Source organism: Thrips palmi, unplaced genomic scaffold, assembly GCF_012932325.1.
Source record: "Thrips palmi isolate BJ-2018 unplaced genomic scaffold, TpBJ-2018v1 HiC_scaffold_17, whole genome shotgun sequence".
In the NCBI taxonomy this organism is placed as follows: Eukaryota; Metazoa; Arthropoda; class Insecta; order Thysanoptera; family Thripidae; genus Thrips; species Thrips palmi.
Genome location: NW_023144626.1, coordinates 6,896,310 through 6,923,410, shown reverse-complemented (window position 1 = coordinate 6,923,410; position 27,101 = coordinate 6,896,310). Strand labels below are relative to the sequence as shown.

The 27,101-nt window shown below is 54.0% G+C and overlaps 5 protein-coding genes across 7 annotated transcripts; 2 read left to right on the top strand and 3 right to left on the bottom strand.

Moving 5' to 3' along the window:
* Positions 1-100: 100 nt before the first annotated feature.
* Positions 101-3,525, bottom strand: LOC117643281. Of its 2 annotated transcripts, none has more exons than XM_034382075.1 (2): positions 3,421-3,525; positions 101-3,082 (listed from the first exon to the last, which is right to left on the bottom strand). In XM_034382075.1, the coding sequence occupies exon 2, from the start codon at positions 3,050-3,052 to the stop codon at positions 158-160; it is 2,895 nt and encodes a 964-aa protein (XP_034237966.1). In that variant the 5' UTR covers positions 3,053-3,082; positions 3,421-3,525; the 3' UTR covers positions 101-157. The 2 variants fall into 2 exon arrangements, with proteins under 2 accessions (XP_034237966.1, XP_034237964.1); XM_034382073.1 differs by lacking the exon at positions 3,421-3,525 and adding an exon at positions 3,218-3,410.
* A 33-nt stretch (positions 3,526-3,558) lies between these two features.
* LOC117643279 (eukaryotic translation initiation factor 4E-like) lies at positions 3,559-5,976 on the top strand. The gene is made up of 5 exons (XM_034382071.1): positions 3,559-3,692; positions 4,123-4,286; positions 4,401-4,578; positions 4,655-4,794; positions 4,883-5,976. The coding sequence occupies exons 1-5, from the start codon at positions 3,663-3,665 to the stop codon at positions 4,995-4,997; spliced, it is 627 nt and encodes a 208-aa protein (XP_034237962.1). The 5' UTR covers positions 3,559-3,662; the 3' UTR covers positions 4,998-5,976.
* LOC117643277 lies at positions 5,927-7,013 on the bottom strand. Its single transcript, XM_034382070.1, has 4 exons — positions 6,588-7,013; positions 6,430-6,465; positions 6,217-6,356; positions 5,927-6,138 (listed from the first exon to the last, which is right to left on the bottom strand). The coding sequence occupies exons 1-4, from the start codon at positions 6,898-6,900 to the stop codon at positions 5,995-5,997; spliced, it is 633 nt and encodes a 210-aa protein (XP_034237961.1). The 5' UTR covers positions 6,901-7,013; the 3' UTR covers positions 5,927-5,994.
* Positions 7,014-7,134: 121 nt separating this feature from the next.
* Positions 7,135-25,113, top strand: LOC117643276 (ras-like GTP-binding protein RhoL). Of its 2 annotated transcripts, none has more exons than XM_034382068.1 (5): positions 7,135-7,460; positions 23,266-23,478; positions 23,606-23,720; positions 23,802-23,919; positions 24,025-25,113. In XM_034382068.1, exons 2-5 carry the CDS (start codon positions 23,273-23,275, stop codon positions 24,231-24,233), a joined length of 648 nt encoding a protein of 215 aa, XP_034237959.1. In that variant the 5' UTR covers positions 7,135-7,460; positions 23,266-23,272; the 3' UTR covers positions 24,234-25,113. The 2 variants fall into 2 exon arrangements, with proteins under 2 accessions (XP_034237959.1, XP_034237960.1); XM_034382069.1 differs by lacking the exon at positions 7,135-7,460 and adding an exon at positions 20,201-20,219.
* LOC117643280 (nuclear cap-binding protein subunit 2) lies at positions 25,065-26,673 on the bottom strand. The gene is made up of 5 exons (XM_034382072.1): positions 26,506-26,673; positions 26,139-26,232; positions 25,864-26,045; positions 25,620-25,758; positions 25,065-25,521 (listed from the first exon to the last, which is right to left on the bottom strand). Exons 2-5 carry the CDS (start codon positions 26,199-26,201, stop codon positions 25,411-25,413), a joined length of 495 nt encoding a protein of 164 aa, XP_034237963.1. The 5' UTR covers positions 26,202-26,232; positions 26,506-26,673; the 3' UTR covers positions 25,065-25,410.
* Positions 26,674-27,101: the final 428 nt, after the last annotated feature.

Here is a 27,101-nt window from a genome sequence, read left to right as displayed (position 1 = left end):
CTATTGTAAATTCCTTTTGCAGAAGTAAGCATTCAAAACATGTTTAATACATATGTAATTCTAAGTTGGTAAGGCAAAACAATTCAAATAACACAACAGATTACAGAAAAGAAATAGAAAAACTTGTTTATTCATATATTTTGGAAACAAACCCAAATCAGACTCCAGTGGATGATCCACTCTCCAACAGAGTATTAAGACTTTCAAGAGTGCTCTGTATAACATGCAGCATTTCTACAGGAGCACTTTCCAGTTTTGTTTTGAGATCTTCTAATTGTTTTGTAACTTTGTTTTGTAACTGTTTTGAAACAGCTCCCAAAGTTTCCTCATCTGTCACCTCCGGTTCATAATTTGTCGGGGAACATGGAGCGGAATACGAACCATCGTCTGCATCTTCACCATGCTCTATGATAACATTTACAGCTTCTGAACAGGCATCCATCGCAGTTTCTTCTGAATCTTGCTGTACACATTCTGTTTCTATGAAATGTCCATATTGCTGATGCACTTTGTGGATATGGCAACAGATAGTCTCAGACCTTCCACAGTTACAAAAATACCTATGGCTGCACAAATTTACACAATCATCACATTTTATCTGGCAATCACTTTCCACACACTTTGGAGCACATAGCATGACTAAAAAGGCCTGCGCATGTTTAGAGTTTTGCACTGTCCAGTGATGTGAAAGGGTTTCTTGTACTAAATCTGATGGTATTTCTAAAGACAATTGATGCTGCTCTGCTACAAGACTAATTTCATTTTCCAAGTTTGACTCTTGGTTCTCCCTCCTCTCCCTGTAACCTTCCTGCAAATAAAGTAATAAATCTGGCACCACATTGATGCTTTTGATAGGCCTCCGCCGATACTTCTTGTTGAGCTTGTTAAAAAAAGAATCAGCATACATGCAACTGTCTATGATTCCTGGCCCCTGCCGATAGCAACTGGCCCATGTTCCAGCTTTTACAAAATATTCTGCAAAATCTGATGTAACATTGGGGAAGTCTGGTTCATACTGCTCTTTTAAAGTATTATAAAGAAGCAGAAACCTATCCTCAGTCTCTGCATCTGCCATGGCTAGGATGAAGTCAAAAATCTCTTCCACTTTGTTAGAGGGAACTTCTTTCAGAAATTCATTCCGCATGAATTCAAGAAAATGCCACTTGCTTAGGAAATATGGACCATCGTCTCCAAAAACTTTTCTTATTGCACTATTGATTTCTGGACAGTCTATAGACACAATACAATTTACATTGAGCTCAGGGCACCTCTCACCAATAGTCTGTAGGAAAAAGCAAATCACTTCATCATTCAGCTGACTAGTCATCAAGTGTGCAACAGGGTATTCAAAATTTCTCTCACACGGCACAAGTATGGAGATCAAGTAGTATCCGAAAGTGTAGTCAGCCTTGGCACAACTAATGAACATTGGCATGGCAATACCTCTCTGCAACATTTTCTGTTGGTCAGAGGTTTGAAGAGCAACAAAAAATAAATGCTCCTCATTGTTAGGGAGTCCAAGACAAGCTTCTTCACTTGGTGGTTGATAGAACAACACTGGAGAGTCCTCTTGGGCAGCTAGCGCTTCGATGAACGAGGTAAAGGTCTCCGCAGGAGCTTGTGTACTACCTTCTTTGGCCAATTGACGATGGTACCTTTGTGACAAAGAAGTGATCCTCTTCAATGATATCTGGGCATCTCTGCGGGTGGTAGGGTTTTCAGCATTCCTCTTCTTCACCATTGCCTGAATTTGTCTATTTGGCACATTTAAAGCAATCTGTTCCTTAATGAACTTGATAATTTCAGAAGACATTGGCTGGTGTTTTACATCATCAGGTGACAAGGGATGATTATGAGTGGGCCAATAATACGCAATTACCCCGTCTTCTCCAGCATTCACTCGTAGGTAAGCTGTACACACATTACCTGTCTTGACTCTTCCTTTCTTATTTCTTCTAATTACTTCATGTCTATCAGTGGCGCTTCTGTGGGATTTTGCTGTTCCTTCGCGCTGACAGTAGTAGGTTGATTGATTTGTCTTAGTGCCAGCATGTTTAGAAAAATAGGAATAAGTTCGATCCTCCTCATCCAATTTCCAGGATTTGAATTCTTCCACATTTTTAAACTTCATAGTTCGCATGGGCTCAACCTTCAGCCCATGAACATTTTTGAAATGGCCAATGAGATGCTCTTTTTTGTAGAATGATGCACCACAATTTTCAACACAACAGTCTTGCCTTCTTCTTAGAGGTTTATTTTTACTGCCGCAAGTCCTTATGTGTGCTGCTAAATTGTTCAGTGAGCATGCAATACCACAACGATGACAAACTCCTTTGTCAGGACCACCAATTTTGTGGGCAACTCTGCGATGCCGGTAGAGACCTTGTCTGTTGGAATATGCATTGTCACATATATCACATTGGATCATACGTTTCCCGTCAACTTGTTTAACTATAATCTCTCTGCCCTGAGCGTCTTTTTGATGTTCATCCCTGAGATGTAATATTAATTGGTTACTGAAGCTAAAAGTCTCATGACACAGCTCACACTCATATGGGTCTTTATACTCAGTTCTCCCATCAATACCATGTTCTTCCTCAAGGTGCTTAGTCAATTCATCCTTGGTCACAAACACATCTGAACACTTGCCACACTTTAGGGAGTCTTCGCTGTTTTTTGACGCCTTTGACACTTGCATGGCATGCACATTATTTAGGTGCCGCAACAAGTTACTTTTCGTCATGAAAAAAGCGTTGCATATGTTGCACTTGGGTTGACGTTTGGACAGTGTGGCAGTGAGATCCTTCGAAGCTGAAGGGCCCTCATCATGCACAGATTTGCGATGTTCACTCAAGGTTTCAGTGGACTCAAAATACGAATGGCAAATATCGCATCCAGTCAACTCCACAGCTCTATGTGTGACAGGTTCACGTTTTACTTCGGTAGGGGTTTCACTCCCCTGCTTTGGGGGTACTATTTGAAGAATAACTAGTTTTTTCATGGGCGCAGCAGCCTTCTGTGATGAAGTTGTGCATCTTTCAAGCAGAGCCATGGTTGATTTCTCAATAAACTAGAGGTTCATCTGTAAACAGAAAGGTTATAAGATCAGCTGGACCCTTGTCAGTAAAAGCCATCGTTGTAAGCAAGACTTAACAGCATGACTGCAGTAGTAAAGTAGACGAACAGTATCGCATGTAAAGCACAAAAGGGACGGTACCTTGAACATTAAATCAACACAGAAATGAATAATGAAGTTTCAAACAAATTGAACAGATATAACGAACATTTGGAACATTTGTCCGCCTGTTTTCTGACTATTTACTGTTGCCAACACAAGCACTCCTCTTATTTTTGTTTACAATGTTCGAGCCTCTGAACCAAGCCAAAGATAGCTTAGTACGAACCAGAAACATCACTTACTTCAGTGGATTTTCATTCCGGAAAACCTCCTTATTTCCTCAACGCGCTGATACTTGAATACTTGATCCTCTTTAGTTTGTTTTGTTGAAAACATTGAAATGCGAATGTGAATGTCAATCACTTTTGTCTACCCCTCCCCCCACCCCTCTTCCCGAAATTTCAATATCAGAATTCGGATTCAGCACGGCTGATAATCTCTAAACTCAGATTTTCTGTAAAATTTGGTCAGAAAATACTAAGAAATGGCTGATGTGAGCGTGGATGAAAGGAAGGTAAGATTTAGGCTAAGGCTCTTAGTGTGCGAGTTGATAATTGCACTATAAATCTCCAGGGTGATAGTCATACCCATAACCTAGCAATGTCCATATGCTTTCAGCCGGAGTTAGCCAGTGGTTAGTCCGAATTGATATGTATTGTTGTATCTCATTATTATTTAAACCCACGTCAGTTTACTGACACAAATGATGGTTGTGTTCTAAACAAGAAATATGACGTCTAAATCTGCGTGCCTTAAGTGTGCCTGGCTGGTAGTTGAAGCAAAGCAATTTTCATCTATCCCTTTATATTCCTGTTAATATTTACTCAGGCATTCCTTGCATCTTTAAATTTGTGCTTTCAATTATTCCATTCCACTGCTTCTGATGCGGTCTCAATCTGTTCCATAGAAACAATCGTACATGGCTCTTATTTTTCAAATTCCAGGACGATGAAATCACTGCGCCGGAGCCGATTGACAATGATTTATTGATTAAACATCCTCTTCACAGTACTTGGACTCTGTGGTATTTTGAAAAAAACAATAACAAGAGTTGGGAAGACAACCAACGTGAAATCACAAGCTTCAATACGGTAGAAGACTTTTGGAGGTAAGCCACTCAGTATTATCTGTAAGTATAATGTCATTTTGAATCACATTGTTGAATGTCTGCTGTTTGTTCTGATTTCGCTCTCCATTAATTTTATTGTATTTAAACTTACAGCCTTTATAATCACATTAAACTACCAAGTCAGCTTCGCATGGGTTGCGATTACTCACTTTTTAAAAAAGGAGTTATGCCCATGTGGGAGGACAAAGCCAATAGAGCTGGTGGACGCTGGCTCTTCAATTTAGATCGTAAACAACGAGAGACTGACCTTGATCGCTTTTGGTTGGAAATAGTATGTATTGTCTTGACTCCCTGTCTAACTTAACTTGTTTTAAAAGATACAGGCTTTTGAACTTTTCTCCTTGCAGCTATTATGCATGGTTGGAGAAGCCTTCGATGAACATAGTGAGGATATCTGTGGAGCTGTAGTAAATGTAAGAGCAAAAGTAGACAAGATAGCTGTTTGGACAGGAAACGGACAGAATTCAGTTACAGTACTGGAAATCGGGTAAGAGGAACTCTCACAGCATTTTGTGAAACTTCATTGAATGTTACTTTTCAAGCCTGAGTTAATTTCTGGTGTCTGTGTGTTACAGGCGACGACTGAAAGAGCGACTTAACCTTGGCCGTGACTGGCATCTTGGCTACCAAATGCACAAGGATACTATGGTGAAGACAGGATCAGTAACCAAAAACTGTTACAATGTTTAATTTGGAAATCCACAACCACAGTCTAGACAAGCCATCTTTTCATTTCAAGCAAGCAAAGAGGCCCTTCTCTTCATGACATTTATGGAGTTTGCTGTTGGAGTAACAGCTTTTCAAAATTCTTGTTGTTGTAATTTTAGTTATGCAGAAGGGTGCCAATCATTTTATGTCAGAAGAACTTTTATTGTCAATCTGGTTGTTTATGTTTAGATAACTCTTTGACTCTTTTAATTTGGTGTTTACTGTTTTAATTTTGGTAATGTATCTGTAAAATCTTTGTTCACTGTTAAATGTTGGTCACTCACATTGATCCTCTGTTTCAATTTGAATTTAATGTATGAATTTTAACTAACAAATGTTCATATACCTATATATATTTGTTACCCACCAGCATGTAAGGGTCAACTTAATTAGGTAACCTTCAAAGACTGGCAATTTTCATATAGACTTGCAACTTTAAATTTTCGTTTAAGATATGTTTATCTTAATTCCTCATGTTCTTGGTTTGCATTTTTATGTTTGGATTTTAGGTGTAATGTGTTGAAAAATTGCTACCAGTCATAAGATTAGGGTTTTATACATATGTGATCTTTTAGCTCTTTTCCTTATTTTCCTGTTTTAGTCACATAATGTGTTAATTCCTCCTTTATTGTTTTTGTGTGGGGGTGAGATTGGTCCCTTTTCTTTTTTGGATTTGGCCTAGTTAGTTCATCATGTTAGAAATACCTCATGTGCCTTTTGAGCAACTAACTAACTTGTTGCCCTGCTCTAATGTACTCTAAAATCACATTATTTTTCTTTAGCTTTGAAGTCACTAGGTAAAAGTTACATATAGATGTTGAGTGTTGTATGTTAATGTTTGGTGCTGCAGTTAAATTGTTACAAATGATAATCATGTTCAATTGGTTGAATCAGGAAAATGAAACAGTGTGTTTAATTAAAAATGATGCATTGTAAAAATAAAATCATAAATGCAAAAGTACAACTCTTCTTAATTCTTTTATGAAAACCTTCCAGTCAGTCTTTGAAATTCTTTGAGGAGGTATTCCTTCTGAAGCAAGGTCAAGGCCTGATAAATATCTTTTAGAACATCTCCATTTGATTCAGATGCCCATTTTTTGTTTTTCTTATAATCAGCCAAAACCTGTAGAAAGAAAGATACAATTCTAAAACCGATTGAAATGAATTAATCTAGATAGCTCAGGCTCATCTTGGATCTTACCGCTCTCATGCAAGCTTCATGATCATCACTTCCACAAGTCATTTCTATTTTATCTATGGTTCCTCCCTTAACTTTAAGGCCTCTGGCAAAATTTCTCCAAGAGTAGCGGATATTTTCAGAGAGATAGTTTACAATGTCCCCTGCAAAAGAAAAGGGAAACTTGATACAAGACAATCAACATTTTAAAGTCAACAGTCAAAGCGTTGCACAGACCATTCGGATCAAGGAGATCAGGAGCTCCATGTGAGACTGAAAAATAAATGATCATTGAATATTTTACAAAGTTCTGCAGCAGGTGTTAGAAACCCTGGATAGAGAATAAAACAACATTTATTGCCAAAATGTTGAAGAAACGTCTTTCTGTTACATACCATTCGAATGAAGAGGTGAAACTCTTTGCTGTTGTAAATTCTGAGCACTCAAATGTGTTGAGGATTTGGGTGTGTAAAATGGTTGTCCCCCATACTTGATGCACAAATCGTTTAGATTAGCCCAGGTCGATTCATCATCAGGATCCACGAAAAGTCTTCTGACCAGTATCATCACAAGCTCTTGAAAGTTCTGTATAAGGCTACAACGCCGTTTGGAGGCAATCACCTTCTCACACGATTTGACCATGCCAGCTATGTCTCGTATATGGGGCGCCATAAGTTCAACGCAGTTTTTAAAATCTGCGGTCGTCATCCTGGGGACTCTATCACAAGTAAATTGAATTAAAAAGCTAGCAGAAAGAAGAGCGGAGCAGAAAGAACCTGTGGGATCCCCCTATCGCCCTTCCTATCTATGCGCACGACGACGCGTTATTTGCAGTCGAGTGGAACCCGAGCGGAAGCCGAACCCGAGCCGAAGCTTGCCGAAGCCGAGCCGAAGCACACGGGGCGGCGGGAGCGAAACGAAACGAAATGTGGCGGAGGCGGAGGCAGGCAGTGTGGACTTTTCATTCTGGGCGCGCGGACGTACGGATGTGCGCGCTCTTGACAACGACAACCGCGGTGTCGTGCCAAGTCGTTCCCTCAAAGTGCATGTGACGCGATCGGTCCTGTCTTATTGCGAAGCGGATTGCCCGTGACGGGCATGCCATTGCCCAGGGGAGCCCAAGGGAGCTCGTAGAGAGAATCGACTGTGACTCCCGCGGGAAAGCGATGACAAGACGTCACTAGGAGGAGTTACTGAGTGCTTCGAAAGGACCTCGCCTGTGAAGCAGCTAATCTTCGCCTCAACCTGGAGTTTGCGCGGAACATAAGGTTGGTGTCACTACCAAATCCTTCGAAAAGAGAAGGAAGTCAGAAATCAGGATGCACATCTCGATCTCAAATTGCTCAGGATGACTCATATTCTAATTCAATGGAAACGATGGGGGTTTTTTGTGTAAATTTTCTAGTAATTTTTTGCGTACCTTAGTATCACAATACAGTCCTATAAATCCGCTGCGCTGAGTTATCATTTTCTGAGCGTATGCGAGCGTCCCTAGTGGAGCAATTCCTCCAAGGGTGCTCCCTCCGGGCGTGCATGTGCAGGCAGTGCAGGCACAGGCGGTGCTCCTGGACATCCTCGACAACATTCCGAACGTCTGGCAGTGGCAGCAAGCGCGGCAAGGGACGAACCCGATTGGCCTTTCGGCCCAGTGATTCACGCTTCACGCGAGGTTGGGCCTCTGGGCTGCAGTGGCAGTCTCATTCCGAGAGTCGTTCTCGTCGCTCTCTCTGTCTCTCTCGCTCTCATGGGCCGTCCCGTATAGGTGCGAGAGAGACAGGGCTGCGAAGACGACTCTCGGAACAAGTCTGCAGCAGCAGCACCGCGGCGTACCCGCCGCCCTGCGTGGGCGGACCGGTAGCAAGCGGTGTTGGCCAGCTTCGCGTGCCTCGCCGCACCTTGACACGGCGTCGCCGGTTCGACAAGGGCCGAGTGTGGCACACTGTGAGCCGTGAGGCCCGGAGGCCGGCAGGGCGCTCCATTTTAAATGAACAATGCACAGCCGGCTCGAGGATGTAGTGCCTGGCGGGCCTGGCGGCGCGCGGTGCATGCGTTATCGGCCGCGGCTGCGTGCGAGGCGCGAGGCGCGAGGCGCGTCGCCCGCAGCCCCCTCGATAAGGGCATTGTGCAGGACTCGTCGCGGACGCAGCCCCGTCGTGTAGAGTCGCAGGCAAGCGGCGCAGCCAGGACGTTGTCCCAGTTGGCGAATGGAGAAACATTTCGTCTTGTGCTGGCACTGCTGTTGGCACCAAGCGCAACGGAGCCGCCGCGCCTCGCTGCGCCCGCGGAGGTAGGCCGCCCGGCCTGCAGCCGCCTGATTCCGTGGACCGATTCGTCGCTCTGTCTCTCTCGCACTCATGGGGCGTGCCGCGGGGGTGCGAGCGAGCCAGAGCGACGGACGGGGCGAGGGCGTGCGGGCCGGCCACGCTCCGGGCGTTGTGACGGCGTTGTTGTGGGGGAGGAAACAGGTGGTCGGGCGTGCTGGCTGGCTAGTCCGCGGAACGCAGCATACCGCACGAAGTTCACGGTCACCGCTACGGACCCGTCCCGTCCCATCCGGCGGCAGAGGAGGGGGAAGCCTCACTCGCTACCTCGCAACGCAGTTCCAAAAACCAGAAACAGAAACAGAACACGCGCGTGCGCGACGGTGTTGGGACTGAACGGGACTCCAGTGCCTCACCACTGGTTTTGCTGAACCCAGCCAGAGCAACGAACTGAACCCTGAACCTTGCAACGACGGGTCTGTCGCGTCGTGGGAGGATGAGGGGGTAGGCCCTCCAAGAACTGTGGAAAGAAAAGGGGGGGGGAGCTGGACCTGCAGGCAGGCAGCGGTCGGTCACAGGGATTGTGTGGGTGTTGAATTGCACGAAACAAAAAAAAGACGAGTTTGAAAAGAAACTTCTGGGCGGGGCGGCTCGGCGGTCGCGAGGCGCAGGGTCGTGCACTGTGGGTCGCGCAGGGTACACGCGCACACAAGAGTTTGGCTGTTTGGGAATGTGGCGCAGCGCAGCCGGCAGATCGCGGAGGTCGAGAGGGCGAAGCAGCCGAAGCGACATGTGTTCCGTTCGGGCCGTCGAGCCGTTCGGGGCCGATCCGATGAATAGCGGCCGTGTTCGTTCGCGAAGGACCTCGCCGTTTTCGGGAGGCACCGTTGGATGGGACACTGGGAGGCTCTATCGGGGAACCACACTACGAGGACGGAGGCCTGCTTGATGAACAGCTTGGCCGCACCAGGTGCTAATGATCCCAGCTGGATGGGGCAGTATTAGATCCGACCACCTTTCCCCTCGCGGCGCGTGAGCGTGTTTGCGTGGCGTCGCGCGTTGACGTTGACAGCACGCAGGGCGAGGCGGGGCGAGGCACAGCCGGCCGGGGCCCGCACGGTGAGAATCTTTCTCCGGGTCTTCGTGCCAGGTGCCGGGCCTCCAGCATGCTTCCAGGCCAGGGCCCGGCCGGCCGGCTGGGGCGGTTCAAGGAATCACATGGAAAACTGAAAACACCGCGCCACACGCCCGGCCGAACAATGCGCTTTCACATTTCATCAAAGTAAATGCAGAACGGCCGCCCGAAGGCGAAGGGCGCGAAGCGAGCGGATCCGTCTCCTCTCGAGGATGAGTGCGGTGTTTGGGTTCCGTGGGCTGTCTGCGCTTATTTTGTGCACAGGAAGGATGGAAGGCGCTCCTCCCCGGCCCCGAAGGCCCAAGTCGTGGTTCTGATGATCGTACTTGTCGCCGCTGGCTCGGAAAACTGCTGCCCCCTAAAGAGCTACTCGGAGTTATGGCCCTCATGACTCTTTGCTTTTTTCTCGTCGCTGAGTGGGTTCCCTTGTCGGCGTGGTGACGCTGGCGGGCGTTGGCTTCGTCCTGCCAGCCTGCTGCTGTTTTGCGAGGCCCTCGGCGTTCTCCATGCAGATGCACATCAGCTTCCAGTCCTGTTCCCACGCACTGCGTCAGGAGGGGAAAAGGAGGGGGGGGGGGAGCAGCTCCTGCACCGCCCTATCATTGTTCTTGGAGGACTTTGAGGACTTGAAAGGGACGGCCACATGTTGCAAAGTCCCGGAAGAGAGACTTTTGTTTGCCTCTCTGGAGGCGGAGCGCGCGCGCGGAGTGGATATTGGCCGTCTTGTCGGTCAGTGCGGCGGCCAGAAAATTATCATTTCGGCGCGACAGGGGCTGATCATCCATCAGGGTGTTTCCCCGAAGGACCTCGGTTGTCTTGTCCGCCCCCAGCGCGCGCGGCTCTGTCACCTTGTCAGCGCGGACGGGGGCGGTGCGGGGCCGCGCGGGCGGTGCCGGCGCCGTCGGGGCGTAAAGGCTGGTAAAGGCAGAGCGGAGAAAAGCCTCTCCGATCTCCGGACTCCGGACGTGGGGCTGTGCCTGGCGGTGCCGGCGGCGCATCTGTCGACGAGGCTGGCGCGGCGACCCCAACCTACCCCACCCCACTCCAGTGTGGGTGCACCTGGACCCCTCCCTGCAGCCCCCCCCCCCCTTTCCATGTTATTTAAATCCTGGCGACGCTCTCGGCCGGATGAGGAAACGACAAAAAGCTCATGAAAAACTTGAGCCCGCTTGGCTGCTCGTTGTTTGGACGTGCGAGACTTCATTTCAACAGAGTAAACACTGCCTGACTGTTTGGGTCAGTGGCCACGGCAGCCACGGCTTGGTCTGCTTGGTCGGTGTCCAGTCCGGTCCATGACAGGCTTCTGACAAGCTCGTTTGTCCGCACATGACAAAGGCCGAAGTGGGCCGACAGTGGGTCCACCCTGTTTCGCATGTGTCCAGGACAGTGTACAGGATGCCACTGTGCTCTCATCACAGCGAAAGAGTGCAGCAAGGATTTAATAAGTCATTTATGGGATGACAACTTGACGGCTCGGGAACATCGTTGTTTCTTGGAAAGGCCTGCATGCAGCGGTGCGAAAATGGCCGAGTTGGCAAACTTGGTAACACGGAAGCATTGGGATGTGCAGCTGTCTCGGCCCCCGAGTCCCCCCGCACGCGCACTTGTGTGGCCGTCGAATGGATACAGGTCGAAGTGCGATTGTTTGATTTGGGAAAGGTGCGCTTCAAAGCGGAGCAGGCCGTGGCTGGGCTTCCGCCAGGCTTCCCTCGCGAGGCCGCAACAAGCTGCCGCACAGTGGGCCAGAAGGCCGGTGGAGGCGGACAAAACTCTAGACGCGTTTTGAGCTCCAGAGTCGTTAGACAGGCCTCGAACCGAACGTGTGACCCCACCAATGGATTCCTCGTTCGGAGAGCAATCCATTGGTGGGGTCACACGCTCGATTCGAGACCCCTTTAGCGACTCTGGAGCTCAAAACGCGTCTTGAGTTTTGTCCGCCTCCACCGGCCTTCTGGCCCACTGTGTGCCGATGCTCAGGTCCTTGGTCTATGGTTTGGCTTTCCGGTGGCCCCGATCGAATTACCTTGCCTAGTCTGCGGTTTTGGATTGGCGCGCCGCGTTCAAAATTCACGTAACGGACCACCGTAAAGCACGAAAAAAAGCGTCGCGGAGGGCGGGGATTCGAACCCCGGCTCGTCGCGTGGCGCTCAGCTCTCTCTGGGGGCAGGAAGCCGCGCGGTCGCGGATGCCACTTCTGCACCGCGAATGCGGGATGGCGGCATGGCGGCATTTCGTTTCGCCAAGTGCCCGCTTCCTGTGGCGGAGACGTTGGTCGCACCAACTGTGGACAGGAGAGAGCATGAGAAGACAGCTTTAGTTCAGACGTCCGCAGGAAGACATTTCAAAAATTGAGCCATTACCCTTATTGAAAACCGCTTGGGGGGCCTTCTCAGAAGGCGATACAGAAAATTGTAAGGGGGTTTCAAACAGTTCAGTTATCCAAAATTATGAATACGTAAAAGAAAAAAGAAAAAAATTATAATTAAATTTGGTACAATAAAGTTATGACCAGATGTAAACTTTTGGTCGATCCTTTTGTCCGTTTTTACAGTGCCCGCACGCGACTATTATAACAAGAGTGGGGCGAGAAACGGAGGCAGGGGGCTCGTAATAAAGACTAACGAGCTCACACTGGAAATTAAAAGTCACAGAGGGCGTCGCCTGGGTACGCAGCGGTACGCAGCGGGCCACGAAGCGGCCGCAAGCAGTGTTCAAGTTCTCGGACAGGACTTTCGCGACCGCCAGACTTCGTCCGACTGGGACGCCGGCTTGGGAGCGAGTGAGTGTGTCGATGGGTGCCGAGATCACCTGCCAAGTGCAGCCACACATGTGCGTGCACGCTTGATTCGTCGCTCTGTCTCTCTCGCACCCTCACGAAGACGCCCCATGAGTGCGAGAGAGACAGAGTGTGGGCCGCTGGCCGTCCTCGATGACGTCGAGACCGAGAAAGTGCAAAAGCCAGAGCAGCCAGTGCAGGTTGCAGGTGGATGGTCCGGACCCGCGTCGACTTGGCTCGCGGCTGGGGGCGGTTCGGACGTCTCTAAGCCGCCGCGTCGCGTGCACTCTAGAAACGCAGCCGCCACACTGAAAAAAATTCACAAAAAATGAAAAGGTTGAAGAACAGAGAACTGCATTTGAAATGACCCGTGGGTGCGGCGGGGTTGGTTGAGGCCAGGGACTTGGCTACGCCTCAGACATCGGTTTGAAAGCAGGGGGCTTGGCTCGTCGATGCCGTAATGCCCGCCGACGGGCAGGGTAGGCAACCGCGGCATCAGCATCCTGGATGCTCGCCGTGCTCGCGCGCCCGGACCGCTTTTCCCCGGAGTGGCCACAAAACGGCAGTCCGGCGGCTTGCCGTGCCGGTCGGCCTGCCGGTGGCTCGTCGGATCGTCGTCGCGGTGAAGGGAAAGGCAAGACTCTTTTGACGAACATGTCGCCGAGTCGGCGGGGACCAGCGGGGACGACTGCGCCGTACGCCACGGCCCGTCCACGCGAACGCCGCGAACGCCGCGCCGCTCTCCTCCTTCCTCGACAAGCTGTCTGTCTCTCTCCGTCTAGTGAGTGGCCAGCCAAATGGCTGCGGTTGGCGCGCGGAGCCGCGGAGCCACTGCCCTGCCCTGGCGGCGCACAGTGGGCCAGAAGACCGGCGGAGGTGGACAAACCCCTAGACGCGTTTTGAGCTCCAGAGTCGCTAAACAGGCCTCGAATCAAACCTGTGACCCCACCAATGGATTGCTCTCCGAACGAGGAATCCATTGGTGGGGTCACACGTTCGGTTCGAGTCTCATTTAGCGACCGACTCTGGAGCTCATAGCGCGTCCGCACCGGTCTTCTGGCCCACTGCGCGGCGCGGCGGCAAGCCTTCAAGCCCGCCGAGTGCACCAGCCTCCGCCACGATAAGTCAGCACAGTGCGGCCCGTCTGGCCAGACGCCCTGCATGGCCATGTGCAGGTTTGCCAGGACTCCGAGCGTCGCTCTGTCTCTCTCGCACCCCTGCTGCGGGGTGGGTGCGAGAGAGACGGCGCGGCGAAAGCACGCTTCGGAGTCAGCGGCTCGCTGCAGCGCCGACTGCGCCATTGCCGTTTTACGGCTCGGAGCGTTACAATAATTCCACACCGAAACGAAGCCCGCTCATGGCGGAGGCCGTCGAGGCCGTCATGCCCGTGGTGGCGCCGCGCGGCCGCCGCGATGACTTGGCGCGGACTGCTGCACTGCTAGACTGCGGGACTGCTGACGGGGGAAAGTTTAGTCACATGTAGAGCGGCGTGTAGTGTAGTGTAGGCGAGGTTACAGTGTCACTCCTGCGCCGCTGCAGTCTTTGTTTCCCTGTAGACGCGCACCGAATGCAAGAGTGCATTGTGGTGACCCGCACTGCATCGCGTTGCATTGGACCACAGTGTACGTGCCCCGCGACGGTCGCGGGGGATTTCTGCGGCGCGGTGAGCAACTACACTGCAACAGGCTGCATTGCCCTGCATTGTGTGTAGCCGATTCCGACCGGTTGGACGCCAATCCAAGTACCGCTGGTGGCGCTGGTACACTGGTACCGCCCGTCGGGTCGTTACACAATGGCCGCACTAGGCTTGCCTAGGCCGGCCGGACTAGGCAGAGGCAGACTCACCGCGACCTTGCTCTAGGTCGGCGGGACGGCGACGGGACTGGACGCGCGGCTAGCTCGGTGCATCCACCGCACAGTGGGCCAGAAGACCGGAGGAGTCGAGCCAACCCGACCAATGGATTGCCCTACGAACGAGGAATCCAGTGGTGGGGTCACACGTTTGGTTCGAGTCCCATTTAGCGACTCTGGCGCACAGAAACGCGTGTAGAGTTTTGGCCGCCTCCACCGGTCTTCTGGCCCACTGTGCGTCAACTCGCCGTGATTCATCGCAGCATTAGCAGCACTGGCGATGACGATGGCGACAGAGACGGCGCTCGTTTGATGTTGCCGAGTCTTCTTATCTGGGCGCGCCCTTTCGCCCTGCCTCCTCCGCGGCCATGCCATGGGCATGCCCTTTGGAGCCTTTGGAGCGCGCGGCGCGCAGCCTCGCCTCCTCGTCGGCGACCTCCTCGTCGGCGACCCCCAGCGGCGTTCGCCTCATCCGCCGGCAGATCGCGCGGCTCGATAGAGGCACGTGTCTTTGGCGCCGCCGTGGCGCCGCGGCCCAGTGGCCTATTTTACGGGCGGCTTGCAATTCGCAGCGAGTTCGCTAAGTAGATAAGCATGGCGCTGGTCCGCGGTGCGAATGTGCGAATCGAACGCGGTCCGCGACATCGGCGGCCGGCTACCCTGTCGGGAATGTGGTCGGCTTTTCCCACGGAACGGGAAATGCAGTTCTAGCAGGCAGTTTGGAGAAAGACGGCCGGCCATGGTGTGCCAGACTCGAGAGCGGCCTCTCCTCTAATTGCGGAGTCGAACTGGTTTCGCGCTGCCTTGGCGTTGCCCTGGTCCGCGCGGTCCGCGGCCACTCGCACGTTTCGCCAGTGTAGTGACGGAGCGCGCAGCGCACAGCGTCGCGATACCGCCAGTCGATAAGGCACTTCACCTGGTTGGCACTGTACCATCACACTGTAAAAAATAAATACAATTTGGTAGGACGAAAATTTACCCCGTCTTAGTTTTGTGCGAAACTTTGTGTGCTTTCCTCTGCAACTTTTCCTGGGTTATGCGCGTCTCTAGGAACCCGCCGTTGTTGCTGCGCTAACCGGCGTGTAATCTTTGCTATCCGCTGCGCGGACCGTATCAACCCGGTAGACGGGGCGTCCACTTAGCCGAATGATTATGACGTCATCGATGTTAACACACTATCAGACACAGGAAAGAAACATGGCCGCTCTGGAAAATGCCTACCGCCCATCACTTTATGGCCTGTTGGGCTGGTGCTATCGGGGGGAGTTGATCGTCACGAGCGGTCCTTTGATTGGCAGCCTAGAAATGAGCAGTGTGCCGGCTCGGCCCACGTTGAGGGACGCTCGCCTGGGGTGCGGGGCGGTAGGGCTGTAATGAGGGAAGACCAGCCCGCCCTCGCGTGTCCGGCGTGACGCGCACCACGCGCACGCGATGGGAAGCACCGCGCCAGCGACGTCACGACCCACGCGTCCGTATTCCCAGGCCAGTCCACCCCGCAGCCGGAGTCTGGGGCAGCAGGCAGCGGGTCCCCGACGCGCGCCAAAGGGGCCTACATGTGGTGCGGTCTCCCCGCCGCCGTCGCGTCGTAACTCGCGCGGCGAAATTTGAAAACTGGCTCGCTGATTGTTTGTTGTGCCAAAGCCTTGTTCGCCTTGTCGGAGAACGCTTTGCAGCTGCTCAGGAACACCGCCGACAGCGCGGCACTGACCTGCCCCAAGCCCTGCGCCAAGCACGGCGCGCGGCGCGGTTCGTACTTCGCATGGACTTGGTGGTTCGTGCTGCACTCGGCCGCGCTGCGCCCACGCCGCCGTGCCGCCGCCCCTCCACTGTCGTTTTAATTACCTCGATGAAGATGTCCCCCTTGCTGGGAAGCAGGGCGGCGTGGGCGGCCTGCGTGGCGTGGGCGTCGTCGTCGTCCTGGACTCACGCGGCAAGCTGCGTCTCGGCCGCGGGTTCGAGCACGGCCGGCGGCGCGCGTTTTTCGTTTTCCGTCCGCGGTGTCAATCACTTTCTCCGTGTTGGCCGCCGGCTCGTCAGCAAAATCTCGATCTGGCCGTCGAGCGCCGCCGGCGGAGGAGGTGTCCGCCGCTATTGTGGCGGCAAAGGAGCTCCGCAGGCTGGTTCCGAACGGTGCCTTCTCTGTCTCTCTCGCACCCCTACGGCACGCCCCACGAGTGCGAGCGAGACAAACCCGTTCGGAATCAGCCTGCCGGGGCCTCTCCGATGAATCGACGCTTCCGATACCCCGCGTCGTCGGGCGCGTGGCGCTCGTCGTGGTGGCGTCCTGGTGTGTGTGTGTGTGTGTGTGTGTGTGTGTGTGTGTGTGAGTGTGAGGTGGAAGACCAGCCCCGCCAAGGGCCTCAAGTCAGCGTCCTGGCAGTCCTGGCCGCCCCGCCGCCACACTGCAGGCACACTGCACTGCGGGCAGTGACGGAGTGAAAGCCACGACGGGCCGCGTTCGCGTCCATCAGGTGTCTGTTTGTGTGCGTCTATCTCTGTGTGTGTGTGTTGTTTTTTCTAATAGCCCCTACCTATCCCGGGGCCCGGGGCATCGGCCTGTGGCATCGCGGCACTATCCAGTCTCCGTCTGTAGCCGAGCAGCCGCGCCGCTCTGATGCCGCGCCACTGTAGCAGGCAAAACCCCCAAAACATTCGTGTCCGCCGCCAACCCGTAGGTCTTCTGGCCCACTGTGCGCTGTGCCGCTCCTGGTAGCCCCGATGGCGCCTCTGCACGCTCTGCACCCAGCGCGACGCCGCGCCGCTCCCACCGTTGGTGTCGCGGCGCGCGGCGCTTGCAGCCCCCCCTCTTCCCCTATGCCGCGAGTGGAATTTAGGCAGTACTGGTACCCGCCTCATTGTCGTACACTCGCTGCCGCACACGCTGCCTCGTACAAAGCAGTGTCGCGGCGCTGCTGCCGCGCCGTCGCCGCGGACGCGGACAAGGTCGCCGTGGCCAAGGTCGGCGTCGTGGCGCCCCCCGGAGGTAGGCAGCCAATCACGCCCGTTTAATTTCCGCACGTGAAAGGGCGGCTGATTGCGCGTGTGCCTCGCGTGTGCCTCGCGTGTGCCTCGCGTGTGCCTCGCGCACCTCGCGGCTGGACGAGGCGGGCTTCAGCCGAAACCGAGGCGCAGTGCTGACGGACGGGGCCGGGCCAGCCCTGGCCGTGACGCTTCGTAATTTGTGATTATTCAGCGGCGACGTGGGCGTCGCGGTTCGGCGTTCTCAGCACGACGGGCATGGGCCGCACGGGCTGACGACGGGCTGGCGCTGTGTTCGACGCGTCGCCCCCACCCCACTGTTGCCTGCCTGTTGAGCCAATTCGCACTGATGCCCACACCGCCGCGTCGCGAAGCCGATGCTTCCATTTGAAAGTCGCGGTTCCGCCGTCCAAATTGATCGTCTGCCGCGCCGCTAAACTGTGGTTGCGATTGTGGCGGCAGACTCGCGGCACTCACACAGGCGGCCGACGGCGGCTTCGCGGAGAAACGTGAAACCTGTGTCGCTGCATCGCGGCTATTACGTACAATGGGAGCGTTGTGTGTTGTGTGGGCGGGCGGCGCGTGGCCCCAGCCCGGTCGGGTCCACCACTCCCAGCATCCAGCATCCGCCGGCCGAACATTTTTCCGACTTTTCTCTCGTGTTTCGACGGGGAGGTTGAAGGCCGGCCGCGTCGCTAGCGAAGCTTCGCATGGCGCCTCCCACAACAACTCGCTGCGGCCACTTCCTGCCGCCCTGCCCTGCTGTCGCGACCTGGCGTGTCCGCGCTCGCCGCCGCAGTTGGAGATTTTCCCCGTTTTCAGACTGCAGCCATACGGCAGTATTATTTTTCTTCCCGTGCGTTGCCCCCGCGCTACGCCACGCTACGCCGCGCCGCGCCTGAGGTGCACTTGCGTGCCGGCCGTGCCGGACGAGGGGCATGCCCACTTGACCCGGCGGGCGTTATCGGGTCTGCCGCGCCACGCCGCCACGCCTAGAGGGCAGTGTTCGGAAAGCTTTCCGTCCGAAACCCGTTGGGGAAACACTGCGCGACACTGCGTGCACCGTTCTACGAATTTGATAACAGTGTGGACAAATTCGTAACGCACTGTGAAGGCCGCGAAGGGCGGAGGCGCGCGCCGTTGTGGTCGCTCTGGCGGCGGTTCGGTATCAATTTGGCTTTGGCAGCCTTTCGCTACGCGTCGGCCCGTCGGCCGCAGTTCCCATCGGATTTATTTCCACCGGGTGCAGTGCAGCGCCGCGCTAGCCGCGCCGGACTCCTTTGGCCAGCCCACGCGACGCGGCGCCGCGAACCCAGCGTGGGTTCGACTCCCATTGGGCTCCTCGCCGAGCGGCCGAGCCAGCGGCGGAGTGCAGAGTGCGGCGACAGCCTGCAGTGGCGTGGCAGTGGCGTGGCAGTGGCGTAGGCACACGTCGGCTCAGCACCGCGAAGCGCGAACCGCGGAGCGCCGCCCGGCCGTCGACCCATTTTAGCCTTATTGAGCACGCAGGGTGTCCCGCGCCGCATTGCGCCGCATCCGGCACAGGCCATGGAGGCGCCGCCATCCCCTCGGCGTGGCGGCCGACGCCGACGCCGACGCCGCGCCGACGCCGGCGGCCCGGATGCTGTCCTGATGGTCCTGGACCGGGGGCTCGGTCCCCCAGCCCTGCTTGGGCGCTTGGTTCGTGTGCGGGTTGCCTGACGGAGTCCGAGACGCAGCGACGCAGACTTCGGCCATCCTGGGGTTCTTCGTCCGCTCCGCCCCCTCGATGTGGCTCCTGGAGGTGCGGCCGGCGCGGCCGATGCGACCTTTCCCGCCTCGCCCTGTTTACTGACGCCCCCTCCGTTGCCGTCGTCCCTGAATGACGCGGCCCGGGAGTGGAGCAGAGCACGCACCGCGCCACCTCCATGCTGGTCATTCTCCTGCATCATGACGGCCATGATGGCACTGGGCGCGTCCGGCGCGTCTGCAGGGTCTGCAGCCCGGCCGGCTGGTGGGCTGGGCTCGGCAGGGCCGGCGGGCCCGGCTGGAGCCCACTTGAACGGGCAGGGCGTGGCGGTGACGGCAAGGGGGTCAGGGACCCGCGTGGCCGGGCCGCGTCGTCCAGGCCGTCCAGGGCGCATTACCCGACGCGTGCCATCCGCCCCCCCCTCCCCACCCCCCGGCTGCACCCAGGACAATGACAGTGCCCGCATATCGTAACCCCTTGCCTACTGCAGCCACCGCGGCGCGACACATGCGTAGCACTCATGCACGTGGACCACCGACCACCCACAGGGTGAGCAGGGCGGGCAGGGTGGGCGGCCCTACACCAGTCGAAGTCGGGCCTTGCCCAAACAGTCCCTAGAGTTAGCCCAGCGAAAACCAGGCGCCACGGTCCACTCCCAAGGCGGGGCCGTCACGGCCCGCCGGCACATTGGCTGCCGTTTAGCGACCGACCGCGATGGTTCACGAGTCTCCTCGCAGTCACTTATTATCAGTGGCGCCGCCGCGAGCAATCGGTTGTCTCTGTCGCACCCCTAGGGGACGCCCGCGTGAGCTGCGACAGAGACAGAAGCGCTTCGGAATCCGTCTGCTGATGAACAGGATGTCCTCCATACTCGAGCAACACCCAGCTGCACTTCTTGTCGGCGTTGTCCAGGCGGGGGATCCTCGCCGCCACCAAGCTGGCCGTCGTAGTCTTGCCTGCCGCCCGGTTGCCCGGTTTTCCCAGTGTCGTGGGTGATACAGGCCAGATTAGATTAAAAACGTTCCTTTTTTTCCGGCGCGGCCCGCGAGGCGCGAGGCTCTCCCCTTCCTCGAGTACACTCACTCTGGGCATCCCGCCTGGTTCCGCCCCCATCGCCCTCCTCGCCTGGCCCGGGCGGCGCGGCCCATTAGTTGCCAGAGTGATTCACTCCAGCAAGGGAAGCCTGGGCTGGGGCCTGGCGGGCCGGGGGCCTAAGGCGGTGACGACTTCCTAACCTAACGGCAACGCTCGCTACTCGCTTCACCTTCGCGTCTCTTTGTGTTCGGTGCTCCGTTGGTGAGTCTTCATGGTGCAGCGCGCTTAGTGCGTGTGACTGTACTGTGTGACGGCTCGCGTGTGACGATGTGACAGTGGTAGGGGTTCGCCCGCCGGCACGGGCCGCGCGTTGTCCGTGGCAGCGCGCTCTGTCAACTCCCGCGCGCGCAACGCGGCCAATGTGCAATCGACTCGAGACAAACAGTGGCTGACTGACTGTGTGGACACCGGTCCACTCGTCTGTTTCTCAGTTTCGTTCCTCCCAGTGGTGAACGTCGTCGTCCTGGCCGCGTGCGGCAATCGCGTTGGCACAGCCTGGAGAAAGCAGTGACAAGGTCGGCGACGTCGGCGTCCACCCCGAGCGCGCGACGTGCGACGCGTACCTGGCCGCGCACGTGCGCGCGCGCTCGGGTTTCCGGAAGGCACGCCGAGGATGAGTGAACGAGTGTGCAGTGTAGGGCGTGCAGGGGGTGGGGGGTTCCCTCCGCCGCGCTCCGCCTCCTCAAAGCAGCGCAGAAATAAATACCATCATTGGCAACTTTCTAATTGCCGTCGTAAGGCGCGCGCGTCGGCCGTCCCGCTTCAGTTGCAGCCCTACGGTGCAGCGGCCGCGCCCCGAGATGGACTGTCTCTCTCGCACGCATGGGGCGAGCCGCAGGGGTGCGAGAGAGACAGAGCGACGACACGCCGCTTGGAATGAGACTAGGCCCGAGACCCGCCGGACAAAGAAGTGCCCGTGCCGTCCTCGCGGCCCCGCGGCCCCGCCGTGACGTGACGCCATCCCACCTGACGGCCTGCCCGGCCTGCCCGGCCTGCCTGACGACCTGGCGGCCTGACTCACCGTCGCGGCGGCTCGCACGCGACACACGCCGAGCACGGCGTCGCGGCCCGCACTCCCATCCAGTGCGATAGAGACGATTTTCCGATTCCCAACCCCCCACCGAACTGTCTCTCTCGCTCCCATGGGGCGTCTCCTTGGTGCCGAGAGAGACAGGGCGATGGAGCTCCTTCCCCACCGATCCTTTCTCTATGTTCCCCACACAGTGTGCCGGGCGACGAATCTCAAACAGCAGTCGGGGCCGCCCGCCCAGCCGCGACACTCCCGAACCAAATCCGTTTCAGGGCAGCTGTGCTCTGCGTGGCTCTGCCGCTGCCTTTGCCGGGCCGACCTTGCCTTGAGAGTCTTCTTCTTCTTCTTCTTCCTCGCCCCGACGGTCCCGACGGAGACAATTAGGACGTTACGCCAAGTCGACGAGAATATCTCGATGGCTCCTCACTGCTCCCGGCGTGGCGTGGCGTCGCGTTGTCACTGGAGGGCGACGCGGCGACGGGACGGCGGGGACCTCGATGACCCCGGCCGAGGCACGATACACGCCAAAAATAAGTTCGAGCCAAGACTACGAACGTGTTGCAGTCTGGAATCCGGGAAAGTTTGTTGTTGTTTTAGTTTGGTCTGCGCGCCGCGTACCTGTCCTTTGGTTTCGGTTTCTGGAGCACGGGCCCGCGGTGCTCGCCGCAGCGACGCGCCCCCACCCCCGCCCGCGGGCCTCGCGGGGCGATAGTCGCCCGATAAGCCAGATGGATTCCGGACAGTGCTTCGTCGCTCTGTCTCTCTCACACTCATGCGGCGTGCCGTGCGGGCGCGAGGGAGACAGAGCGACAAAGGCACCGAATGCGTCCCGCCGGTCGCAGTGCCGCGACGGCGTGGTGCGTGCAATCGCGAGGGGGCCTCTCGTTTGATGAAACTAAAAATACGTTTTACGATGAAACGCTCCATCGCGCGATGCGATGCGCGATGCGCATGTGGAGCGGGTTCCGAATCGGTTGACTGACGAGACGAGACGAGGGCGGCGACGCAGTGCGCACCAAAACCACGCCTGCGGCTTCCTACTGACGGAGCGGGATACATGATTTAGACCGAAGTGACCGCGTGGCTGACTAACAGCGCCCTCCGGTACCTGGTGACTCGCGAGGGCCTCGCGGGTGGACAGCGCGCATGACAAGTGTGGGCGTCGTGCAGGAAGAGCTTGGTTTGCGCGTCGCATGCGGTGCGCTGTCCGGAGGGACTTCCCTCCACCGCGACGCCGTCGCGGCCCAGTGGCCCAGCGGCCCAGCCGTGGAAATGTCCTTTCCGAGCCTAGCCTCTCCATGCCGAGGCGTCTCGCACCACCGTAAGGCGGGGCGGGGCGAGGCGCAGCAGGGCGCAGCGGGCTGCATTTCAAGCAGTCGGCCGTGCTGGCGGCGCTGGCGGCTGGCGTCGGCGGGTGACAGGCGGCGACGCTCCGCTCCGCTCGACGGCGTTCCTTCCCTTCTCCCTCTTCCCCAAGCCAACGCGGATGTGCCTAGGACCTCCCCGCCCTCCACGGCCAGGGCCAGGGCGAGGGCCCCACACACATGGCCGTCCTGACAACGCTGTGCCTCTGTCACTTGCGCCGGGGCCGCCCGGGCCGGCCACGCCCTGTTGCTCCCCGAGCCCTTCAAGTACGCCGTCTCGGCGGCCGGGCCTCCTCCGCCAGCACCGCACAGTGGGCCAGAAGACCGGTGGAGGCGGCAAAAATTCTAGACGCGTTTTGAGCTCCACAGTCGCTAAACAGGACTCGAACCGAACGTTTGACCCCACCAATGGAAGGCTCTCCGAACGGGGAATCCATTGGTGGGGTCACACGGTGCGAGCGAGACAGAGGCCTCCCGGCCATTCCCCACACTGTAGACCGGGCTGCTGCGAGCGACTGCGCTCTTTATGCCGTCGGCCTTTATTGTCGCTTGATTCCCAGTGCGCTGCCGTCACCCTGTCTCTGTCGCACTCAAGGCGCGTCCTGCAGGAGTGCGAGGGAGACGGAGCGACGAAACGATCCGCAGGAATCGCCCGGCTGGCGAGGCTGGCGTCCCGCACGTGCCCCTGCCCCCTCGCCGCGGTGCGCCATGGATGTAGCGGATGCGGGGAGGGGGGGGGAACCCCCGCCACTTCCGGTGCAGCGCACGGCCGCTCCCCGACAATTAAAAAAATAAAAAGGCACAATAGAAAATGAGGACCTAACCACCCCCTGCACTCGTTCTCGTGTTCCAGGTCCAAGATGGGCGGCAGCTGCTGGAGCGGCCGCTCGGGCCGCACGCGCAAGAGGAGCGCCAAGACCGGCAGCATCCTGGCCGACCCCACCTGCATCCCGGGCAGGATCAGGCCCATCAAGATCACCGCCGTGGGCGACGGCATGGTGGGCAAGACCTGCATGCTCATCACATACACGTCGCGCCGCTTCCCCACGGAGTACGTCCCCACAGTGTAAGTGCCGGCAACGCCGAGGCAACGCCCCACGGGTAGGCAACCCCTCGTTCTCCAAGGGAAGAACCGAGCGCGAAGCGCGCGAGCCTCGCCGATTGTGAATGTTGTGCACGTTTTCTGCTTGCAGGTTTGACAACTACTCCGACAACCTGACCGTCGATGGACAGGAGTTCAACATGACCCTCTGGGACACAGCTGGCCAGGAAGACTACGAAAGACTTAGGCCATTGTCTTACCCTAATGTTAGTTTAACAACAAAATCACCCACCACTAAATTTTCTGTTTGACGTTTATGTTAATTTGTTGTATATGTCTTTTTTCAGACGGACTGCTTTCTCCTGTGCTTCTCAGTTGGAAGCCACAGCTCTTTTGAAAACATTTTCAGCAAGTGGTACCCTGAAATCAGACAACATTGTCCTAATGTACCCATCGTTCTTGTTGGTAAGTGTCTATCGGCTGTGTACATTTCTATTCAAATTCTTTGTAGTGAATATTTTTACCACAGTAAAAGGCTCTAACAACTGCAAATTTTTGTTTCTGTTGCAGCCACAAAGACGGATTTGCGTGAGACACAAGCAGACAGCGTAACAATAGCCGAAGGCAGAAGAATGCGTAAGAAAATCAGCGCATCAAGATACATAGAGTGCTCAGCAAAGGCCAATGAAGGGCTACCTGAAGTCTTCATTGAAGCAGTTCGGGCAGTAATTAAAAAGCCAACTCCTCTCAAAAAGAAATTATTCTGCAACTTCCTCTAGTCTAAATAGAATAACAGTGTTTGGAAAGAGGGCTACTGACACCTCTGTATTGCATATGCACATCAAAGAAAGTGCATTTCAATTTGTGATGGAGAGCTCCGTCCACAGTACCCTAAAAATATGTGCCTGAGACTGAGAGCAAGTACCCCTTTTGCTGAAAATATTTATCATGATTCATCCAGTAGATACTAGTTGCTTCATGTGTCAGTTTGACAGGCTTTCTGACTATTGAGATCTCTGTAAGAAATACTTCAGACTTTTTAGGATATATTGCTGTTTTCGTACTTTTACATATTTTGTCCCCTACCCTATTTACAGAGATCTTTTAAATGTAATCCAGTATCTTCAAAAACATTTTTAAGTTTGATTTTAGAAAGTAGGTGTATACATAATTGTCTTTTAAGAGGTTTCTTTTGACAAAGTGGTTTGAACCTATATCAGTGTTACTTCCAGCCATTGTGATTCTTCCTTTGATTCTGCCCTTGTTAGAGCAGTTGTGAATGAAAGACAATCTTACCTCACTCAAACAAGAGAGTAAGGATTGCTGCAATTTGTTCTCATTCCCCTTCCCCAAGACTGTAAGAATATTTTTAACTTCTTTCCAAACGGTAGTGGGCAAAATCCTCTGATAAATTCTCTGCTGCAGTATTGTACAAATGTCTGCATAACAGACAAATGTTTATAGTTTACCATGTTTTATGATGTATCAAAAGATAGTTTGCCTGAAGGGATAACTTGAGATTTTATTTAAACCTTCTTGCTTTAGTTTTAATGCTGTGTGTAATTTTAGCCAAAGATTCTAAAAAGAAATAAAATTAACAACAGCATGTATACATTATAAATGGAAATGTATTTATTGTAATAAAACATGAAATGAAAAGTTGTAGCTGCTTCATTAGCAACCAAACACACAACTCATGTGAAATTTAATTCAGTCACGCACATGTAGGTAAAGATTGCATGTACATCATATAGTATCACATTACCAATTTAGAAGAATGAAGGTCGAATTCATATCTTATTTCTTTAGATAGAAAAGCTGTACATAATGATCTAGACAATAAAATTAAGATGCTCTTTGGAAGCCAAGTCTGATAAATTGATGATCTAGAATTGCCCAAAACAAAAAGTGAAAGTCGCTTGATGACGATTGAGCCCATTCGATACAATGGAAAGGTCACGATCGGAAAACTCCAATGTCTTGAACAGGGGTTCCAACTTTTTGTTGCATCAGTTTGCCATAACCCCCTCTTCCACCATCATAATCAGTTCTGTATTCATCACGCACCTTCACAAAAAAAAAAAAAGTAGGGAGGTGTAGTTAAAAGAAAATGTTAAAAACTATGTCAATAGCCTTTTCCTGTCTCATTTGCATACGGAACTTACTTGTCCTCCTGACTTTCCTCTGCCATACTGCCTTCCTTCTACAAAACCAGCATCCCAGTCAGTTCTCACAATGCGGTCATCAAGTCTTGTCCCATTGATGAATCGCATGCACAACTCTCCATCTGCCCTTAAATAGTATCTAAAATTATGTCAGTTAAGAAAAATTTTTGGTGAAACAAAAATTATACATGAATGTCAAGATGATTGAAAAAAAAGGATGATGAGAACGCTTCATAAAGGATACTCAACAAAACAAAATCCACATGGAGTCTTTTTATACTTGTCAAGCCCCATAACTATTCTCTTCACATCTCCGCATTTGGTAAAGAGTTCATATATCTGTTCCTCAGTTGTATAAAAGGACAAATTGCCCACATAGATGGTGGTGCTGGTGCGCAGAAGTCTTTCCTGTTCCGCTCTGGACCCCTTTAAATCACAGTAAACCATGGCATTAGACAACGAACGGCAGGCAGCAAATTCAAAGCAGAAAAAACATTTGACAAGACACTAGAAACTTACTTTAAAATGTTGGTCTCGGTATGAGCTCAGATCAGTCGAAGGAGATGTTTGATGATGCGACATGATGCGCAAAGGCTGTTAAGCTACAACCATCCTTTAAACAAGTTACAACTAGTTAATGTCTTTGATCAGGTGAAGAAAAGTGCTAACTAAGAAACACAGAAGAGGCCTTAAGAGTGGCGTGAGGAAGTAAATGTAAAAATAAGTGATAGACTCAGCTAGTGAGAAAAGTACTGATTACCTTATGAAATAAATCTTATGGACAAAATAAAACAAATATAAGGGCAAAACGACAGGTTAAGCAGCAACTTTAGTCGCGACGCCACCTTAAGTAACTGGGCCAATATAAAAGCAAAGCCTTACTTACCACTGAGAAAAAGCGCTCAATTTGGTTCGAAGTTGCTGCGTATCGGTAGGAAATTCAAAGGGGAGTATCGCACGAACTGACACTTCCAACTTTTATCGACGCCAACCGCAACAACAACCGAAAAGCCGAGCCGCTGGCTGGGCCGTTTGGGCGCCGCAGAGTGACTCCGGGCAGGAACTCTACCTGCGGATACCGTATTCGCAGCTAGAGGTCCGTGGCGACTAACCCCAACACAATTTTCACTCTCTTATTTTGCTTTGTCACTTTGACACCACTCTCCAGTAAAAATATCTAAGGCACCGGTATTATGAAAATGCCTTTTACTCAACCCAGTTTTTGGTTCTTTGCGTTTTTTGACGCTTTCAAGCCTAGAGGTCCTTGGTGACGTCACAGCCGACAGTGTCGCGCTCTGACGCCTGTTCAGTCCTTCCTGCCCCGAGTCACGTCACGCTACCTGCAAATACCGTATTCGCAGTAGAGGTGCAAAACAAGAGAAGAACCACTATTCGCACCATACAAAGCCGTGGCGACGTAGTTCGTAACTCTGCCGCTAGATGCAGCCACGCTCGCTACACCAAGCAAGCCGCCTCCACACC

Coding starts and splice junctions, on each gene's coding strand:
- LOC117643281 (XM_034382075.1), bottom strand. CDS start 3,052: ATGGCTCTGCTTGAAAGATGCACAACTTCATCACAGAAGGCTGCTGCG.
- LOC117643279 (XM_034382071.1), top strand. CDS start 3,663: ATGGCTGATGTGAGCGTGGATGAAAGGAAG. Junction 4,287..4,400: donor ACGGTAGAAGACTTTTGGAG/GTAAGCCACTCA, acceptor TTAAACTTACAG/CCTTTATAATCACATTAAAC. Junction 4,579..4,654: donor ATCGCTTTTGGTTGGAAATA/GTATGTATTGTC, acceptor TTCTCCTTGCAG/CTATTATGCATGGTTGGAGA.
- LOC117643277 (XM_034382070.1), bottom strand. CDS start 6,900: ATGACGACCGCAGATTTTAAAAACTGCGTTGAACTTATGGCGCCCCAT. Junction 6,357..6,429: donor TGATCTCCTTGATCCGAATG/GTCTGTGCAACG, acceptor TTTCTTTTGCAG/GGGACATTGTAAACTATCTC. Junction 6,139..6,216: donor ATGAAGCTTGCATGAGAGCG/GTAAGATCCAAG, acceptor TTCTTTCTACAG/GTTTTGGCTGATTATAAGAA.
- LOC117643276 (XM_034382068.1), top strand. CDS start 23,273: ATGGGCGGCAGCTGCTGGAGCGGCCGCTCGGGCCGCACGCGCAAGAGG. Junction 23,479..23,605: donor ACGGAGTACGTCCCCACAGT/GTAAGTGCCGGC, acceptor TTCTGCTTGCAG/GTTTGACAACTACTCCGACA. Junction 23,721..23,801: donor GGCCATTGTCTTACCCTAAT/GTTAGTTTAACA, acceptor GTCTTTTTTCAG/ACGGACTGCTTTCTCCTGTG.
- LOC117643280 (XM_034382072.1), bottom strand. CDS start 26,201: ATGTCGCATCATCAAACATCTCCTTCGACTGATCTGAGCTCATACCGA. Junction 26,046..26,138: donor ACCGAGACCAACATTTTAAA/GTAAGTTTCTAG, acceptor TGTGATTTAAAG/GGGTCCAGAGCGGAACAGGA. Junction 25,522..25,619: donor GAGGAAAGTCAGGAGGACAA/GTAAGTTCCGTA, acceptor TTTTTTGTGAAG/GTGCGTGATGAATACAGAAC.